Below are 20,562 nucleotides of genomic sequence, written 5' to 3' on the forward strand. Positions count from 1 at the left end.
ATATCCAGAGAAAATCATAATTGGAAAAGATACATGTACCCCAACATTCACTGTAGCACTATTTACAACAGCCAAGACACAGAAGCAACCAAAATGTCCACTGATGGGTGAATGAATAAAGATGCCGCACATATGCACCATGGACTTACTCATAAAAAAGAACAAAATAATGCCATTTGCAGCAACATGGATGGGCCTAGGGATGAACATACTAAACGGACGAAGACAGAGAAAGACAAGTATGATATGACACTAATTATAAGTGGGATCCAAAATATGGCACAAATGAACATATCTATGAAACTGACACAAAGTCACAGAGAGAACAGACGTGGGTGCCGCGGGTGGGGATACGGGAAAAGACGGATCAGCAGTTTGGGATTAGCAGATGCAAATTTAGGATGGACATAAACAGCAAATTCATGAACTGATCCATATTTTCTGGCTTCCCTCATAGCTCAGTTGGTAAAGAATCCGCCTACAATGCAAGAGACCCCGGTTTAATTCCTGGGTCAGGAAGATCTGCTGGAGAAGGGATAGGCTACCCACTCAAGTATTCCTGGGCTTCCCTTGGGGCTCAGCTGGTAAAGAATCCACCTGCAATGTGCGAGACCTGGGTTCGATCCCTGGATCGGGAAGATCCCCTGGAGAAGGGAAAGGCTACCCACTCCAGTATTCTGGCCTGGAGAATTCTGGGTTGCAAAGAGTCAGACATGACTGAGCAACTTTCATTTTCATAAACAACAAAGTCCTCTTGTATAGCAGAAGGAACTATATTCAATATCCTATGATAAACCACAATGGAAAATAATGTGAGAAAAGAATATATGTGTATGTGTGTATATACACACACACACACATACACACACACACTGAATCACTTCACTGTACATCTGAAACTAACACAATATTGTAAACCAATTCTACTTCAATAAAACTTTTAATTAAAAAAGTGAGGCTAAAAATATAATTCCCATCTTGAGGATCATTATTATCTATGTCAAGCGCTTGGTCTGGTAGCTGGCATTTGGCAAGCATTCAATAAATATTAGTTACTATATTACTTGTAAGTTAAATAAAATAAAATTAAAAAAAAGACTCAAAATGAAAATCTTAAGTGTAACATTTGCAAAAAGCTGAAGGTTTTTGTTCATTTAGATTTGTATTCATCTACTTTTTTTTTTTTGCATGATGAGAGACTGTCATTTAAGTAAGGACCTAATAAGCATTGATTATTTTGTAATTTTTATTACTAAAGTTTTAGCCCTAGATCTAATTTCTTCCTCATAGGATGTAAAATGTAACAATTCTTCATTTATGAGAATAACAATAATAGAGGGAAGGATATGGTCAAACCTGGGAGGCTGATGCATCCCTTAGTCCTCTGTTCCTGTGATTCTTTTTTCTTTTAAGGCAGGGATGGCTTATACATCATATTTTATTGAATTTGGGGAATTTCTCATTTTTTTTACTTAAAATGGAGCACGTCAACTCAAATAAATGCAGAACTTGCATTTTTTTTTCAGTGTCATATAAAAACCAACATAATGGAGTTATGAAACATTTAACATGTGCAGTACATAAATCCTACAGAGCCCCTGATTCAATACATTTGCCCAGGTTGATTCTCCAAACAAGAGATTCTGTTTCAGTACTTGAAAGGGGCAGCAAGCTGAGCACCTTCTGGAAAACACAGGCACATACCACCTGCCCCTCCTCTCCCAACCTAATCAACTGAATTGATAGGTTTTGTGCAGATTTTTAAGCATGGCAAGTAAAATTAATTCCTCAACACTGACTTATTAAACGTCTACTCTATGCCTGACCTGAGCTGGGTATTGAAAAAAAAGTGAGTGTCCGGTGTCACTGAACCTGCAGCAGAGTACAGGAGAGAGGTGTTCACCACAAATTCACACTAAGGAGGGTAACATCACAAACTGAGGCCAGTAACCTTCAGAAGGAAAGAAAGTTGGGAGAAGAGACAGCAGAGAGACTGACTTGATCATGGAAGGGAGCATCAGTGGAGTCTTTCTAAAGGGGGTGACACTCTGAGATGTGAAGTGTGAGTAGGTATTAACTAATCAAGTCTTGTATTGAGGAAAACCATTTCTGGGCAGATGGAATAGCATGTACAAAGGCCCTGTGGTAGCAAGAATTCAGTAGCATTTACAGAAATAAAGGAAGGTCAGAGCTGCAGCAACAGGAGATGGGGCCCTAGAGACATGCTCAGAGCTTGTCTTCTTCCTGTGAACGATGTATGAATAACATGTCTTACGTATTGGCAGTAGCAGGATTAGTTCTGCATGCTAAAAATAGCACTGATTTAGGTTTTGAGCCCTTCTTGAAATTCAATAACACTTCTGCAATCTTAAAACTTGTCCAAGGAAAGAGAGAATCTGTTGAAATATAGTCCATGCCTGAGGCATGATTAATGTAGTCAAGTTAACAGGCGGGCTGTCAGACATTTGAAGTCCAATAACTATTTGTCCTAATGACTTTTGTACACTTGTATCCACAGAAAGAGAACCGCTTCCGCTTCGCTCTTGGCATAGTTTTCCTTTGATTCTTTGGTGGTTTAAAATTTAATTCTAAAATGTAGCCATTTGTTACAAACTTGCCTGAAACTTGCTTGTGACAGTTGCATTTTTCTCAAATGAAAAAAAGCAACAGCATCTCGTAATTCCGACATTTTCCTACCATAGTAAATTGCCCATTCCTGCCAGAGCATCAGACCACTTTGGTAGCTCAATTTATAACTGCTACTCTGATATTGGGATGCTTTTCCTTAAACGTATTATTTTATACTTCATATGGTTTCTCATGATTTCGGTCTCCACCATCTGTTTTCATAAGGTGGCAGGACTGTTCGCCCCATCCTAAAAGGACAGAGAGTCCCACCAGCATGAGACACATTCAGAGAGAACTTTATAGTTCAGGCTGCAATTCCCTGTTGTGTGATTAAGCTGCCTATTAGACAGGGCATGTGTATTTGTGTCTTTTTTCTTGGTACAAGCTACTAGCTTTTCATCAACATAACAAAGTTTGAGCACAAACCGAGAGTATTGCCCTGCTTTGAGCTCAGGAGAGGAGAGAAGAAACCAGGTCAACTCACTTCTTCATCACAGCCATTTCTAAGTGAGGACCAGAGGGATTCATCCAGGATCATGATCAGAGGCATTCTACTGAAGATCCTTTATGGGCTCTGTGTCAGCAATGAGGAAACTGCTGCATTAACAAAACCAGAAACTGATTCCCAAAGGAGAATGTGCCTATTTACATCCTAAGGGTCTAGGAAGGCAATTAGGTGTCAGAGGAAAAAGAGCACAGGGAAATATCAGCTGCATTTATTATGTGGTTGATCCCTTTGACCCATGCTTTCCTCATCTGTATAATGGGAATAGTAACCTCTTACAGTCAGTCAGGGCTGTGGCAATGGTTTCTTAAGTCAGCAGAACTTAAACACCCTTAAACACCAAGGGTGTTTAAGGTTTCTTGGAACAATTCTTAACTGTTGTTTTCTAGTTTAACCTCTTATTTATTTCTTTCACTGCACTAATCATAACTTGCGATGATTTTATTCATCTGCTTTTGGTTTTCCACCTGCCTTCTGGACTGGAATAGAAGCTCCCTGAGGGCAGAGCCTGTATCTTGCTTCCAGCTCAGTTGCTCACCCTATGCAGGTACCTGACACATATTTTCCAAATGAATGAATGAGGGATAGAATGTGAGAGAAAATGAGTGTGTGTCACCAGTTACTGGGGTTATTTTTCTCATTAGCAAACAGGTTCTCAGACAGGTCACAGAATTGCTCCAAGGTTCACTTCTGTTTTAATCTGTAAAAGGAGGGTGATACACATCTTGTTTATCTCACCAGGCTGATGGGGCACCACTCGGGAGGATATAAACACATGAAGGTATACTGACCTGTGCATGCTACTGCTGCTGCTAGCCGCTTAAGTCGTGTCCGACTCTGTGCGGCCCCACAGACGGCAGCCTACCAGGCTCCGCTGTCCCTGGGATTCTCCAGGCAAGAACATGGGAGTGGGTTGCCATTTCCTTCTCCAGTGCATGAAAGTGAAAAGTGAAAGTGAAGTCGCTCAGTCATGTCTGACTCTTCGAGACCCCATGGACTGCAGCCTACCAGGCTCCTCCATCCATGGGATCTTCCAGGCAATAGTACTGGAGTGGGGTGCCATTGCCTTCTCCAACCTGTGCATAGTACTTTACAAGACCAAGGGTGTTTAACGTCAAGAGAGAAATAAGACTGAGTATGAACATTAAAAAGGACAGAGGGTTTCAGTCATAGGGGAGATGCTTTTTATAAAAACAAAGCCAAAGTTAACTTTAGTCACCACCACCCACCACAATAATGGCACATAAACTATTCCCACTGGGCATCATTCTATTAAATCCTGGCAAGTGAGACCATGTGGCAGGGACTCCTGTTGTCCCCATTTTACAGCTGAGGAAACATGGGTCTGAGACGGCCTCGGTGACGTGTCCATGGTGACACAGTATGGGAGAGAGCTGGGGCTTATACCTGGCACTGGGACTCTTCAGGTCTCAACCGTTTTTCATGCGTCAATTAGTGTAACTATATCAGGCAGCTTGAATACTGTGTTTCTACATAACAGCTCTGTGCACCAAGAGGGCAAACGCATACTAATTGAGGATGAGGAAATGGGAAGCCTCCCCATGTGTTCACCAGATACCTGACCAGGTGTGATTGGAAACACTAAACCAAAGTTAGAAGTACCCCTGGACAGTTCTCTATCTGGGTTAATATAAAGGGTAGATGTTTATTTTGTGAGCACAGTTTTTCTTCTCTAGAAAAAATGAATATGATGCTGTACACACTGTAAAAGCCTAAAATGCTTTTAGTACCAATATTTCTCTTTGGAAGGAGTAAAAGGGTTGGGGGGCAGGGAGGGAAACTTGTATTACTAGAAATGCTTCCAAAGGAAAACTATATTCCAGTCTAACTTTCTTGATGATACTTGATAAGTCATGCAACAGCCCTTTCTCATACCTACTAGAATGAGTCTAAGCAGCCAATTTATAATACTTCTATTGCTTAGAAGAGGCACTTTGTTTACAAGGACTGTTGCTGAGATGACACCGATGCATTAATTCCCCTCATTCGGGAATTCCTTCTCATTTACTGCGCAGCCTGACAGAGTTTACAAAATGTGGCAAGGCCGCAACTTCAGTTTTTAAAGCCATCGCCTATGGAAGCTAATGAGAAAGAAATGACACATATTTAATTTTGAATAATTACCCCTTCTACCATTTATGAAAATGGGTTTTGCCTGGATCCCCCTGGGCTTTCAATACGGTGTTCCACGATCCGCCTGACTCTGCACAGAATTCAACCTGGCGCCGTTGATCCCCTGGTGAGTCGTATGCCCTAAAGTACAATGGTGTATGCTGGAGAACCCTTTTCATGCTTTGGAGGATCAGCGGCAGAAAGAAGAACCCATTTTTCTGCAGAGTCCGTCTTTACACGTCTATTTGAGAAGGCTGAAGGCAGCTAGCCTCTACCTTACACATCTGGTCAAGACGTGGGAAAGTGAGCTTTAAGAATTTAGTGCTACTCCAGCACTGTTTAAACACAAGGGCCTGGCTTGCCATGCATGACTCTTCTAACTTTGCTTGTACAGATATAGTGCTCTCCAGCAGTATTCCTGCTAAGGTAGGGGCTCAGCAGTAAAGAATCTGCCTATAATGCAGGACATGCAGGTTCAATCCCTGGGTCAGGAAGATGCCCTGGAGGAGGGCATGGTAACCCACTTCAGTATTCTTGCCTGGAGTGAGGAGCCTGGCAGTAATATCCTTATATATTTATATGTCATTGTAAGCTCCAAAGCTCTTATCCATTGCTTTTAAGACGTTTATAACAGAACATGGAAAAAAAAAAAAAAAGATTGATTTGAGTTTGCATCATGTGGTCAATAGAAAGCTCTGAGCTTCAGAGGCTGGAGTCCTGGAGGGTTCAAGACATACAGGGTTGCCACATGCCAAAGAATTACAAGGACATGGCTGGACCTAAGTTAGCATTCTCTCTCAGCCTCTACTAAAGACAGTCAGGAATAGAAGATGAAAAGGAAGAGACTGAGTGGAAGCCTCTAAGTTTAAGGGGGTTGTGCACCCCTGGAAAGAGTCCTCGGCTCCATGCCTTCCCACCTCGCGGCTTCAGGAGAGCTGGACAAGCCATCATGATCAGAGGTGAGTCCGGAGAAGCCCTGAGGCGGGGCCAAGAGACCATGCTGTGCTCACCACCATATCTCCACTCCTAAGAGACAGTACCACGTTCCTGGGGATGGATTCCTGGGCAGGCGGGAGTCACAGGGAAATGTCAAAGGCCCAGAGCAAAGGGACCTCACAAACAACTCCAGTGCCCCACCTTCATAGAGCCCTCTGTAACTAAGTCTCAACCACACTGATATGAAGGAAGGAGGGACTCTAAAAAGCCTGGTTAAACTTTTACACATCACTGGAATGGAGGTGCAAAAACAAAGTGACAGAAAACAGTCAAAAGTGGTAGTTTTTGCACTACTGGTTTTGTGGCCCTGAGTTGTATTTTCTGTAACTTAGCTGCAGGAGAGGGTGCAGGGATCACCGCTCTCAGAAGCAGCCTTACCACGTGTCATTTATCTTCTTTCAAATTTGTCCAGTGGCCTAACTGACATATTTGATGAAAGATGTCCACTGAAATCAGGCTACCCTTTCGTTCTAAAATTCCTTTAGAAAGATAAACTTCCGTATCTAATTGAATTAACAGTAAAGCCACAGAATCAGGATGGCCTTTCATATGATTTAATGCTCCGCTGAAGTCTTTCTGTCACCTAGTACATACAGGGACCCAAAGTCATACCTATAATCATCTTTTATGAACGTGGGATTTTTATTCAACACTTCTATTCCAAAAAGTATTTAAAATATGTTTTCCAAGAACAATGATGACTTCAGATGTGACATTCAGGTAATTCTAATTTGGGCATTACTATAGTGATTACCACTTCATCTAGCTAAATTTTATTAGTTAATTCACCCAAAGAGTTGCTGGAAAATTCTGTCCTATATCCACAAAGCCATTCTGAGATGATTCTGAGACACTTAACACATATTTAATATTCATTTTAAAAACAATGACAACATATAAAAATTATAATAATCTGGTTCATACTTCATTTCCACACAGATAGAAACCAATCACTATGGAGGGAGGCCGGGGAAGACTTAGGGGTGATGGTAGCAAGACAGACATCAAACAAGATGTTGATGTTCAGAGAAGAGGAAGAGAATTAAAAATTTAACAAAGAACCATATTAACACACAATCCAATCCATAATGGATGTTCTATGCAGATTAAATCACAATTAATCTGCATCGAACCTTAGTTTAACAAGGCAAAAGGGAACAAAAATACATTTTACTTTACTTCTCATCAAAATGGCTTCAAAAAGTCTTAGAGCAACAAGGAGTAAGACTATTTGTCTATAGCATTTTGATGTGGATCCCTTAATCATGCTGAATACATGAGGAATCACAATATAACATCTATATAACTATTAAAGGTCAATTCAGAATAGAATAATAAAATGACAGGGAAAACTAATTAGTAGAGTGAATCCTTCCTCTCCCCATGCCTATATGCTGCTGCTGCTAAGTCGCTTCAGTCATGTCCGACACTTCAGTCATGTGATCCCATAGACAGCAGCCCACCAGGCACCGCCGTCCCTGGGATTCTCCAGGCAAGAACACTGGAGTGGGTTGCCATTTCTTTCTCCAGTGCATGAAAGTGAAAAGTGAACATGAAGTTGCTCAGTTGTGTCCGACTCTTCGTGATCCCATGGACTGCAGCCTACCAGGCTCCTCCATCCATGGGGTTTTCCAGGCAAGAGAACTGGAGTGGGGTGCCATTGCCTTCTCCGCCATGCCTGTATAGTCTCAGAGAATTTAACTTACTTTAGTGTAACTCCTTTGTCCTGATAGTTAACAAATTATATAGTCTCTCCTGGGCCCGGGTCTCAGGTAAAAACAAAAGACTTGAGAAATGCTTGCTTTGTTCTCACTAATATCATTTTTTTTAACACATGGGAAGAAAATTTTATTTTTTTAACTTTTTATTTTATATTGGAATAGGCTTCCCTGGTGGCTCAGACAGCAAAGAATCTGCCAACAATGCAGGAGGCTTGGGTTTGATTCCTGGGCTGGGAAGATCCCCTGGAGAAGGGAATGGTTACCCACTCCAGTATTTTTTTTTTTTTTTTTGAGGCTAATTTCTTTACAACATTGTAGTGGTTTTTGCCATACACTGACATGAATCAGCCGTGGGTGTACATGTGTCCCCCATCCTGAAACCCCCTCCCACCTCCTCCCCATCCCATCCCTTAGGGTTGTCCCAGTGCACCAGCTTTGAGTGCCCTGTTTCATGCATCAAACTTGGACTGGTGATCTATTTCATATATGGTAATATGCATGGCTCAATACTATTCTCTCAAATCATTCCACCCTCGCCTTCTCCCCCAGAGTCCAAAAGACTGTTCTTTATATCTGTGATTCTTTTGCTGTCTTGCATATAGGGTCATCGTTATAAATTCCATATATATGCATTAGCACACTGTATTGGTGTTTTTCTTTCTGACTTACTTCACTCTGTATAATAGGCTCCAGTTTCATCCACCTCGTTAGAACTGACTCAAATACATTCTTTTTAATAGCTGAGTAATATTCCATTGTGTATATGTACCACAGCTTTCTTATCCATTCGTCTGCCAATGGACATCTAGGTTGCTTCCATGTCCTGGCTATTATAAACAATGCTGCAATGAACATTGGGGTACACGTGTCTCTTTCAATTATGGTTTCCTCAGTGTGTATGCCCAATAGGAGGATTGCTGGATCATAAGGCAGTTCTATTTCCAGTTTTTTAAGGAATCTCCACACTGTTCTCCATAGTGGCTGAACTAGTTTGCGTTCCCACCAACGGTGTAAGAGGGTTCCCTTTTCTCTGCACCCTCTCCAGCATTTATTGTTTGTAGACTTTTGGATAGCAGCCATCCTGACTGGCATGAGATGGTACCTCATTGTGGTTTTGATTTGCATTTCTCTGATAATGAATGATGTTGAGCATCTTTTCATGTGTTTGTTAGCCATCTGTGTGTCTTCTTTGGAGAAATGTCTGCTTGGTTCTTTAGCCCATTTTTTGATTGGGTTGTTTATTTTTCTGGTATTGAGCTGCATGAGCTGCTTATATATTTTTGAGATTAATTCTTTGTCAGTTGCTTCATTTGCTATTATTTTCTTCCATTCTGAAGGCTGTCTTTTCACCTTGCTTATAGTTTCCTTTGTTTTGCAAAAGCTTTTAAGTTTAATCAGGCCCCATTTGTTTATTTTTGCTTTTATTTCCATTACTCTGGGAGGTGGGTCATAAAGGATCCTGTGGTGATTTATGTCAGTGAGTGTTTTGCCTATGTTTTCCTCTAGGAGTTTTTGATCTTACATTTAATCTTTAATCCATTTTCACTAACAGCACTTCTTAATAGGGTTTTGCCACCTCCCACTCCCAATAGAGTGGCCTTTACTTAAACTATTAATTTTGACAAGTAAGGTGTAAACACAGCTTAATGATACTGGCCTCCCAAAACATGGACATTTACCAAAGGATACTCTCTGGCCCCTGATATACATCCACAGTAAATATTGGTTGATTAGTGACTCAGATCAAAACTGAATTTGCCTATTGTGTGACTTGAAAATGTGTGTGTGGGCTAAGTTGCTGCAGTCATGTCCGACTGAATTCCAGACATGGAATACATTTCAATTGTATTCCAATTGAAATTGGAATACATTATATTTTTGCCACAAAACAAAACAAAAAATATGTCACCAATTTATTCTTCCTCTGTCATCTCAAAAGAAGAACAAATCTCTGAAAGTCAAATTATCCCTTCATGGGATGATGGATTTCTAAATGCTGAGTTCCTTCTTTTCAACAGAGATAATTCTGATGAATCAGTATTTACAAAGTGACATTTGGCAGGATGATAATGTTAGTTAGACAAATGTCTGTGTGAGCCTTAAAATATGACACAGTGATCATTTTTATGGACTGCCACAGGCAAGCACATTCAGATTTTCAGGACCTTCTGACTTTAAATAATGGGTTTACAAGCAAAGACCTTGGGGATGCTACTAACCACATAGGGATATGGTGCGTCAGGGATAAATGGTACAAAAGTTGAGGCAGGAGGTGTTCAGCAAGTCCAAAGTCCAGAAATGGTTGGGGACACTCTACCAGTGAGTGTGTGCATGTGTGTGTGCGTTAGTCACTCAGTCATGTCTGACTCTTTGCAACCCAGTGGACTGTAACCCTCCAGGCTCCTCTGTCCATGGAATTCTCCAGGCAAGAATACTGGAGTGGGTTGTCATTTCCATCTCTAGGGGAATCTTCCCAACCCAGGGATTGAACCCGAGTCTCCTTCATTGAAGGTAGATTCTTTACCATCTGAGTCACCGGGGAAGTCCTTCTGGCGCTGAAATTAAATAATCTTTGAGCCTCATTCCATCATTCCATTTGTAACAAAGTTTAATGTTGCCTGCCTACAAACTGTTCAATGCCTCTGTACATTGCTGTGCAATGTGCACTCCAGTGAGAATCTCCTGTGTATACATACATGCTTATTCAAATCCTTGACTTTATTTTCCTGTTAGAATTTGATATGCATGCTGATTTTCCATAGGACTGACATAAGGCAGTAGGATCTTCATGACCTGCCACCCCTACATCCCAGGTAACTGCTTTCAGCCCAGAACAGCAGACACTTGCCATCACTGAGCTATTACTACGTAATGATATCATTTTAGATCCCCTGTTTGAGTGATCTAATTTAATCCCCACAATAACTTTGAAAGTAAACTTTTCTTATTCCCATCTCAAAGATGAGGAAAAGCTTTGAGAGGTTAAGCAATATTTTCCAATCTCCCACAGGGATGTGAAGATACAGCCCTGGAACACAGTCCTAGCCTCTTTCATGACAGACAGTTTCACAACCATTTTGGTAGAGTGATTTTTCTGATGTCAAGATGGCCTCAATCTCTTCTGCAGACACATCACTTTATGTGTTTTCCTACTTCTTTTGACCTTGGTATCTCCACAAAAAACATACTATTCCCAAAGAGATCATACACTGGCTTGGTCTCTATGTCAGCAACATACTGGTGAGCATTAAGGGTGAAAACTTACCCAGTGGGGCGGGGGTGGCAGAGTATACATTTAACCTGAAAAACATATCACATCCGCTCTTTCTTTTCACATGTGACACGTAATCTATAACGAACTATCTAAAATGACCTCCTCTATGACGTGTGTAGCTGCCACTGCATGCATAAGGAGACGGAACTCTTCCACGAAGTAGCGTGAATGGCATTAGTACCTGTCAGGTAGAGTTTGTGCTTTCTGTGACAGCTTAAAACACCAACAAATCTCAAGGACATGACCCCTTGGGGAAGGGCAGCCAAGGCAACCAACAAGCAGCATCGGTCCCTGGCGAGTCTTAATTTATATCAGTAACAATTAGGCAACCTCTGGGGAAGGCGGCATGAAGAATGTCCAGTTCTCAGTGTTGAGAGATCTTGGAACTGGGTATCAGGGAAAGTTGGGATTTGTTAAAACACTGAGGAATGTGGTAGCTTTCCTTGTTTGAAGGTGACTTTAAGTGCATACGGAAAATTTACAGGAATAGAAATTATATGGTTGTTCACGTAAGTTCCTATAAGAATCTATGCACATGTATACCTGTGATGGATTCATTTTGATATTTGGCAAAACTAATACAATTATGTAAAGTTTAAAAATAAAATAAAATTAAAAAAATAAAATAAATACATTTAAATTAAAAAAAAGAATCTATGCACAAGTAACAGCACATTAAATTATAAAGCATACACAGTTTTTTTTTTAATGATAATTTCTTGTTTAACAATTATTCTCCTTTTTGTGACTTTGTACCATCTTGGGTCTTTTAGATCTCACTGTTTTCCCCTGATCTCAGGGACTTGCTCTCTCTAAATAGTTATGGATACAACACCTCATCTTTAAGACTCATCTGACCAGATAACTTATGTAATGATCTTGAATGATCCAAGACTACCTGGAACTAATAGATAATAAGTAGCTCATGATGGCTAAAGGAGATCAGTCCTGGGTGTTCTTTGGAAGCACTGATGCTAAAGCTGAAACTCCAGTACTTTGGCCACCTCATGCGAAGAGTTGACTCATTGGAAAAGACTCTGATGCTGGGAGGGATTGGGGGCAGGAGGAGAAGGGGATGACAGAGGATGAGATGGCTGGATGGCATCACCGACTCGATGGACGTGAGTGTGAGTGAACTCCGGGAGTTGGTGATGGACAGGGAGACCTGGTGTGCTGTGATTCATGGGGTCACAAAGAGTCAGACATGACTGAGCGACTGAACTGAACTGATGGCTAAAGAGAATATATATTCCAGGAAAAAAAAGGCGTGCATGCTAGTTTGTGTCCAAATACTAGGAATGGATATTTCAAGACTTTCTTCTTTTTCAGCAGAGACCAGTCACAGACAGATATGCGAAGGGGGCTGTTTTCTGCAGTCCTCAGGTCAAGACATCTACTAACTACACTCTCTGCACTGCCAGATGATTCAGCCTGCCTCCACCTCTGGTTGCTTCTTCCCCACGTGCCCATTCTCTTGATGCTTCAAAATCTGATACCAACATAAGTTTTGCCTCACATCACCCCATATCCTTAAGTGCACCAATGGCACTTAAGTGGATGGCACTCCCATCCACTCTTTTCTTTAATTAAAACAATTTCTCAATGCAAGAATTCTCATTAATACATTTATTATGTCATTTCTCTCCATGTTTTCTTTCCCTGTGATCTAGCAAATCTCAGTCTGTCCTTTCCCCCATTTTTCCAAGTTCCAAAGTGTCAGGATTTTTGAAATAGTATTTTGGGGATACTTTCAAAGAAAATACAAGTTTAGTTGAATTTGGGCAAAGAAAGTATAAGAAATAATAACAAGCACAGACCAGCCATGTTCTTATAGCCAATAATGGGAAGAACGAAAGACACACTGATAGTGGTAACATCTACCTTCACGTAGGATGGCAGCTGCTACTGCAAGGGAAGTGGGAAGTAAGAAAACAGAAGATATTTACATAATTTGGGGTCACAGGTAATTTAGCAGATGTGATCATGGACTCTTCGCATGGAGGAAGCATGATATGAGAACACAAACACTGCTGTTTCTATTTCTGAAAGTAGTGGTTTGGATAATGAGCTTGCGTGTTTTTATAAACTTAAACTCTTGATAATCAGCACTAAAATATGACTGCAGACAAAACAGTCTGGTTAGAGTATCTATACAGACTGGAGATGGGCCTGAGAATGATCCTAATGGCCATTAGAGCATTCAGTCCCCCTTTCAGACTCTACAAAACATCAAATGTCAGAAAGAGCCAGAAAACTGTCATCAATCATTTGGATACTTCCAGCACATTTGGATGTCCCCTGTCATAGAGACAAATTATCCACATGTCAAACTAATTTTTCGGTTTCCACTTGAAAGCTTTGTGTCACCCAGGTCTAGTCAACATTGAATTAATTTTTTTTCTCCCCAACCCCCTACAACGTTATAAGGATCCTATTACTGACAACACTGTTGTTATACACTATGGTCTAGAGAATGTGGTTAATCTGATATTCTAGGTAACTGAGTCACACATCCAGTTGTGTATTGTACAGATTTTTCAAATCATTATTGTAACTCATGTCTCTTTATATCTTATCTCCCCTTCTTCAAATGCATACATACACACACACATTCTTCACATGCATACATACACACACACACACACAAACAACACTCCTTGAAGTAAAGGTCTAAATTTCAGCATCCTCACACCATTCATGGTATTTTAGTACTGTGCTCAATATACATTCAGATCAGATCAGTTGCTCAGTCGTGTCTGACTCTTTGTGACCCCATGAATCGCAGCACACCAGGCCTCCCTGTCCATCACCAACTTCCGGAGTTACTCAGACTCACGTCTATCGAGTTGGTGATGCCATCCAGCTATCTCATCCTCTATCGTCCCCTTCTCCTCCTGCCCCCAATCCCTCCCAGCATCAGAGTCTTTTCCAATGAGTCAACTCTTTGCATGAGGTGGCCAAAGTACTGGAGTTTCAGCTTTAGCATCATTCCTTCCAAAGAAATCCCAGGGCTGATCTCCTTCAGAATGGACTGGATGGATCTCCTTACAGTCCAAGGGACTCTCAAGAGTCTTCTCCAACACCACAGTTCAAAAGCATCAATTCTTTGGCGCTCAGCCTTCTTCACAGTCCAACTCTCACATCCATACATGACCACAGGAAAAACCATAGCCTTGACTAGACAGACCTTTGTTGGCAAAGTAATGTCTCTGCTTTTGAATATGCTATCTAGGTTGGTTATAACTTGCCTTCCAAGGAGTAAGCGTCTTTTAATTTCATGGCTGCAGTCACCATCTGTAGTGATTTTGGAGCCCAAAAAAATAAAGTCTGACACTGTTCCCACTGTTTCCCCATCTATTTCCCATGAAGTGGTGGGACCAGATGCCATGATCTTCGTTTTCTGAATGTTGAGCTTTAAGCCAACTTTTTCACTCTCCACTTTCACTTTCATCAAGAGGCTTTTGAGTTCCTCTTCACTTTCTGCCATAAGGGTGGTGTCATCTGCATATCTGAGGTTATTGATATTTCTCCTGGCAATCTTGATTCCAGCTTGTGTTTCTGCCAGTCCAGCACTTCCCATGATGTACTCTGCATATAAGTTAAATAAGCAGGGTGACAATATACAGCCTTGATGAATTCCTTTTCCTATTTGGAACCAGTCTTTTGTTCCATGTCCAGTTCTAACTGTTGCTTCCTGACCTGCATACAAATTTCTCAAGAGGCAGGTCAGGTGGTCTGGTATTCCCATCTCTTTCAGAATTTTCCACAGTTTATTGTGATCCACACAGTCAAAGGCTTTGGCATAGTCAATAAAGCAGAAATAGATGTTTTTCTGGAACTCTCTTGCTTTTTCTGTGATCCAGCAGATGTTGGCAATTTGATCTCTGGTTCCTCTGCCTTTTCTAAAACCAGCTTGAACATCAGGAAGTTCACGGTTCACGTATTGCTGAAGCCTAGCTTGGAGAATTTTGAGCATTACTTTACTACCGTGTGAGATGTTTGCTGAATGGGTGAATCTATAATATCTGGATGGCCAATATTCAAAGACCTACATTGCAGAGAAAGACTCCTCATGAGTATATACAATATGAAGGTCTCTTTCTTGATCATACTAAAGACATTTCAGTGTTTGTGCTACCTCAAGGTCATCTTTGCAAATGTTGAAGCCCACTTAAGCATAAAATCGGTGAATGTTATGTAATACAGGGCTAGGTGGTAAGACGGCAGGATAGGCTACACCCTGGTGCAAGATCTCCCCCGATTTCCAGTATCCGAAGGATAAAGACCCAAATCCACACATGTCCCATCACAGCTTATTCCTTTGTCCATATCTTTATACATCCAGCTTTGACTCACACACGCATCCTATTCTCTTTAGAGCATGTTTTTCTGCTCTTCAAGTCCTCTGAGGCATCATCATTTTTCCTGCTATGAGCCCTGTGCCATGCTCTTCCTCTCTCAGAAACTCTCCAGCCTGTTCTTCTCCATTCCTAACCAGCCAGTGTCTACTCATCTTTTGAGAAAGCTTCTACCTTTAAGATGAGTAAAATTCCTTGATTATATGCCCATAAACTCTCAGAATATTTATTACAGTATATAATTATGTATTCATAGAAAGGTCACTGGAATAATGTAGATTTCCCCCCCTACTTTCTCTAGCAGCATGAAAGCATGGTTTACTTACTTGGTTTACTCCCCATTGGATCAGGAGGACCTGGCACAGTGATGAGCAGAAAGGAGTCACTCAATACGTATTTATGAATGAATCCATGAATAAATATGTGATTCTGCTTTCTGATTATGGACTACACATAAATAAATGGTAAACACTTGTGTTTCTTATTTAGAATACTTATATAAGGTTATATATGAGGCTTAGTATCTTAAAGAATATTTTAAATAGCAGGTAACTCAATTTGGACATTATGAAAATCCACTGAAATCCTCATTACTCTGACCCCAACATACACTTTGTTTCCTTCATCAAATATGTTATTTTAGCATTTTTAGTCATGTCTCTGCTGACCATTCATTCTGATGCTGATATGGAATTGGTAAGAGATTTAAGCCTCTGTGAAAATGACTTTATACTCCTGGCTACAACATAAACTAATATTTATCAGTGAAAGCATTCAAGGCAACATGACCCCTTTTGAATTCAAAGAATCAATGAAAATGTCAATTATCACTAGATGGACAGGCCGAAAAGAATACATTCTTGTCCGTAGTGTTTTTGTCCTGCAAGACTCATGCTCCTGTTCCATTTTCTGAATAATCTAGTAAGATTCAATTTACTTTTTCAATTTGTCTCCAGCCAAGCTTCCTTCTGTCAGCTCTACAGAAATTTCAATGCTGGCCACGTAGAGTAACAGGAGAAGGACAACGAGAATGAGATTACCTGTGCATTTGCGATCTGTGTCTTCTTTCTTTGACCCACTAATCGTCAGCTTGCAGTTGAAGTTTTCCTCCCAGTATTCGGCAAACCACACATTTCTTCGATTGTTTTCAAGAGTGCGGGATGTAAAATAGGCATCGAACCCTAAACAGAGTTAAATGAAAAGGTCATTGCTTGCGGGGCACTGCTGGAACATTTGGAAATACAAATACCAATAATAGTTTTTATTTGTTTTAGTGGACTGGATGCTTGCTCTTTTGTGTCAATCAAAAAAAAAAAAAAGAATAAGAAAAAGGTAAAAAATTCTAATGCCAACATACATGGCTAAATCTTTACTTCATTCTGTCAGGCAGATGCGTGGCGGACAAATGACATTTCACAGTGAAATCTGAGTTACAGATCTTAGCGATAATATGATGACCACAGCATCCCTTGTGCCTCTTGGGAACTAGACCAGGGACAAAGCATCTTTATCATCACTGAGATAATAAGTGATCATTCCCGTACTTACTATGGGCCAGACTCTGCTTGACATAGGTTCTTTCTTTCATTCACTGAGAAATGAAAGGTCGTTCTTTCTTAACAACCTGTGTGCCAGCTGCTACCACTTCCATTATGCCAGGGAAAAAACAGAGCCTTAGAAGAAATAGGGCTTTCCCTGGTGGCTCAGATGGTGAAGAATCTACCTGTAATAGACTAGGGATTCAATCCCTGAGTTGGTAAGATCTCCTGGAGGAGGGAATGGGAACCTACTCCAGTATTCTTGCCTGGAGAAGCCCATGGACAGAGGAGCCTGGCAGGCTATAGTGCATGGAGTCACAAAGAGTCAAACGTGACTTAGCAACTTAATATAGTCATATGAGAAGAAATAGCACCATGCCTAAGGTCAATCATTATGCCATATTCTGCATCCCTAATCATGTAAGTTATGACCTGTGATTATCATTCTAAGAACCTTCCTGCATTTAGTAAGGATCCATTATGGAACTGACTTTCCACTCAAAAAGTAAGTTTATGTAGAGATCATAGGTAAACTGACCCTAACATGAGTGTAAAGCTGTTTATGAAGAGCATTAGATGAACAGACTTGAGAGTATAAGTTCCTAGGAAATCTTTAGCTACCTCTTTAGTATGGTTCAGCCTTAAATGATCCAATGGTCCTTCAAGAATCAAATTGGACTCAGAATCAGAAGAGCGGGCATTGAATCCCAACTCCACAAATCTCAGTAAGTCATGGAAACATGAACAAGTACAGGCTGGAGTGGTCTTATTTCCCTTTCATTTACTTGTAGAATGAAAACCGCACTACCTGTTTCCCTCACAGCATCTATTTTCTAGCCATGGCAAGACTTTGGAAACTCACTGGTTTTAAGATCAAGAACCACAGAAGGTGGATTTATTTTCACATTAATTAAATCATTCAAAGTTAAACTTATTTAAAGCCCTAAGGAAAGGGGGGGGGTCCCAACTAAATTTCACAAGAGGAGCACATTGATTTAATTGTATCCACACTATCTTCCTGGCTCAATACACAGTAACCCTACTATAAGTGGAAAACTTGAAATAAGTAAATGAGACAAAGAAACAGCAAAGAAAAAAGGAGACTGCATAATATTTTAGGGAAAATAAACAGAATAGTCTACATCTCTTGCTTATTTTCTAGGGTGTTGTCAGAACACAATCCTTGACCCAGTATCTAGTCTTTCTATGCTCCTGACTTCATTGATTTGATGTAATCAAGCTATAGCATCTGATCTCAGCCTGATCTTGGTACTGACAGACTCGTGAGTCTGCTGGAAGTCCCCTCCTGCCTCACTGTTCTCCCATAACCCTGAGACCAAATGACTGTTCAGTAAAATGACAATTCCTACATAAAAGGAATCTCTGTGGAAAACACAGGTGAGTCCCCAAAAGTTTCCAGGAATACTGCACATACACCCTTGGTCATGTAAATACACACATCCACTCACACAGGTGACTAAACTTTCATTTCTCTTTCCATCTTTGCCCCTCCATCTGAGAGAGGGGAGCAACAGTGGCCCTGGGGGCCCCGCAGACCATACTTCCTAAGCTCCATGCCCTGTGACATCCCCTCTTATGGAGGTGGCTTTTTTGTTCATGCACAATTGGCATGTGTGATGCAAATAGTCTGGAAAACCCTTTCCTCACTGCGCCCCTTCCTTGTGAGAGTCTCCTGCTTGGAATCCAGCTACCAGGCTCTAACAGGAATGCCTGGGGGATAGGAAACCATGTGCAAAGAGAAGAGCCCAGCCAGACCCCAACCCTCTCAGCCAAGCCTCTCTGGAACCTCGCACCCCTGCTGCTGACGGCAGCAGAACCACTCGGCCGAGACCATCCCCGGCTGCAGAACTGGGGTGACTCGTCTTCTCAATCACTGATAGTTGAGGTGGTTTATTTCTGCAGCCACAGACAAAGTGAAATGCTCCTGCCTAGGCACAGCACCCTGAGCCCTGAACAACACACCCTTAAGGAAGACACAGCCTCGAAAGAACACACATAGAAATAAACTCCCTGGCCACATGCCACAGGTCTGAGCCTCAAACCAGACTCAGAAGAGCAGCTTCTAAAATGGCTCAAAACATTGCATCCATACCTACATTCCCCAGCTCAGAAGAAAACATCTTCAGAGGAATCCTCATCACTGAAAAAGTCCATCACTTCAAAACACCTCTCTCTTCAGCCTGTTATGCTGGAAATGCAAAGACATGCTGGGTCAGGAAGGACCAAGGGGCAGCTAGTGAACACGCTGGCGAGCGTGAGAAAGCAGCAGGTTCCTCCCTCTAGAACCAACGATTCCCAGAAAGCCTGCACTCTAACAGAAAGAGGACAAGTAGCAGGCTTCCCTCGTTGCAACTGCCATCCTTTCCTCACACACCAAGTTCACTCTCAGTTTCTTTCTCACAGCAGAGACTCACCTGTAGGCTGAATTTGGCTTTCATGCCCCCCCAGGAATGAGTGACCAACTTTGCCGGGCATTTCATAAGATGCGGAGGCTCTGGGTGAAACCAAAGAGGCTGTGATTTTAACAAGCCCCAGGTGCTGTGCATGAAGCTCGGGTTTTGAGAAGCAGGGCTTCTCCAATCCTGGGTTTTTAACAAGCTCCAGGTGTTGCTCTTGTTGCCCAGATTGTGAGAAGCAGGGCTCGAGAGAAACTCTGGAGTCTCCACAGCTGGGATTCAAGTGAGTTCAGCCCAATTTGTTAACTCTCAGCGTTGTTACCTTCTCAACCTTGAATGTTTGCCCTGGTTCAGATGCCAGAGTCTTCATTTTGCAGTTGAGACTTCTGCTTCGCACCATACCTTGCTCAGCATGGCAGGAACCATGCTTTGCCTCCTGTGGCCTGCAGATGGCTGGGGGGAGGTGGAGGGTGCGGGGTGGCCTATGAGTGAATTTTCCTACTGTCTTTGCTCCATTGTTGCCTGGAGCTCCTTTGCAGCCTCAAAGACTGTGTTTCTCACCCATGTCTCCAGTTAATGCCCTGGACTCCCCACCTCAGGAATTTTCATCCTGGTTCAATGTTTTAATGATTCTAAGAAGCTAACCTGAAATAGCCTTGTGCCTTTGAAATGGAGCAGGACCCTACGGTTCTTCTCACCGCATGTCATCTGCCTGCTTTTGCCTGTAGAAGAACTTTACCCAAAGAGTAAGCTTAATCAGAGAGGTGAGAAAATGCAGAAGGAAAGGAAAAGAGTCAAGCAGGACAAAATAACAATAGTTTAGGCATTAAACAAAGTCAAGAGCCTTTAGTTCCTCCTTAAGTGTTACAGATAATATTCTGAGCCATGTCCTGTGAGCTGTCTTATAGATACTGAAACCCCCACCATGTGGAAGAAGTTAATTACATGATAACCAGAGTGTAGCCATGACATACGCTGCCACAATTCTAAGA

At 41.5% G+C, this 20,562-nt stretch overlaps 1 protein-coding gene across 2 annotated transcripts in view; it reads right to left on the minus strand.

Moving 5' to 3' along the window:
- Positions 1-20,562, minus strand: part of GRM7 (glutamate receptor, metabotropic 7) — a 942,809-nt gene that overhangs the window by 336,320 nt on the left and 585,927 nt on the right. For both annotated transcript variants that reach the window (XM_010828418.1, XM_010828417.1), the window contains exon 5: positions 16,656-16,796. In XM_010828418.1, the coding sequence (XP_010826720.1) occupies positions 16,656-16,796 (141 nt within the window). The remainder of the gene's footprint in view (positions 1-16,655; positions 16,797-20,562) is intronic.

This window comes from Bison bison, unplaced genomic scaffold, assembly GCF_000754665.1.
Source record: "Bison bison bison isolate TAMUID 2011002044 unplaced genomic scaffold, Bison_UMD1.0 scf7180017864492, whole genome shotgun sequence".
Lineage (NCBI taxonomy): Eukaryota > Metazoa > Chordata > Mammalia > Artiodactyla > Bovidae > Bison > Bison bison.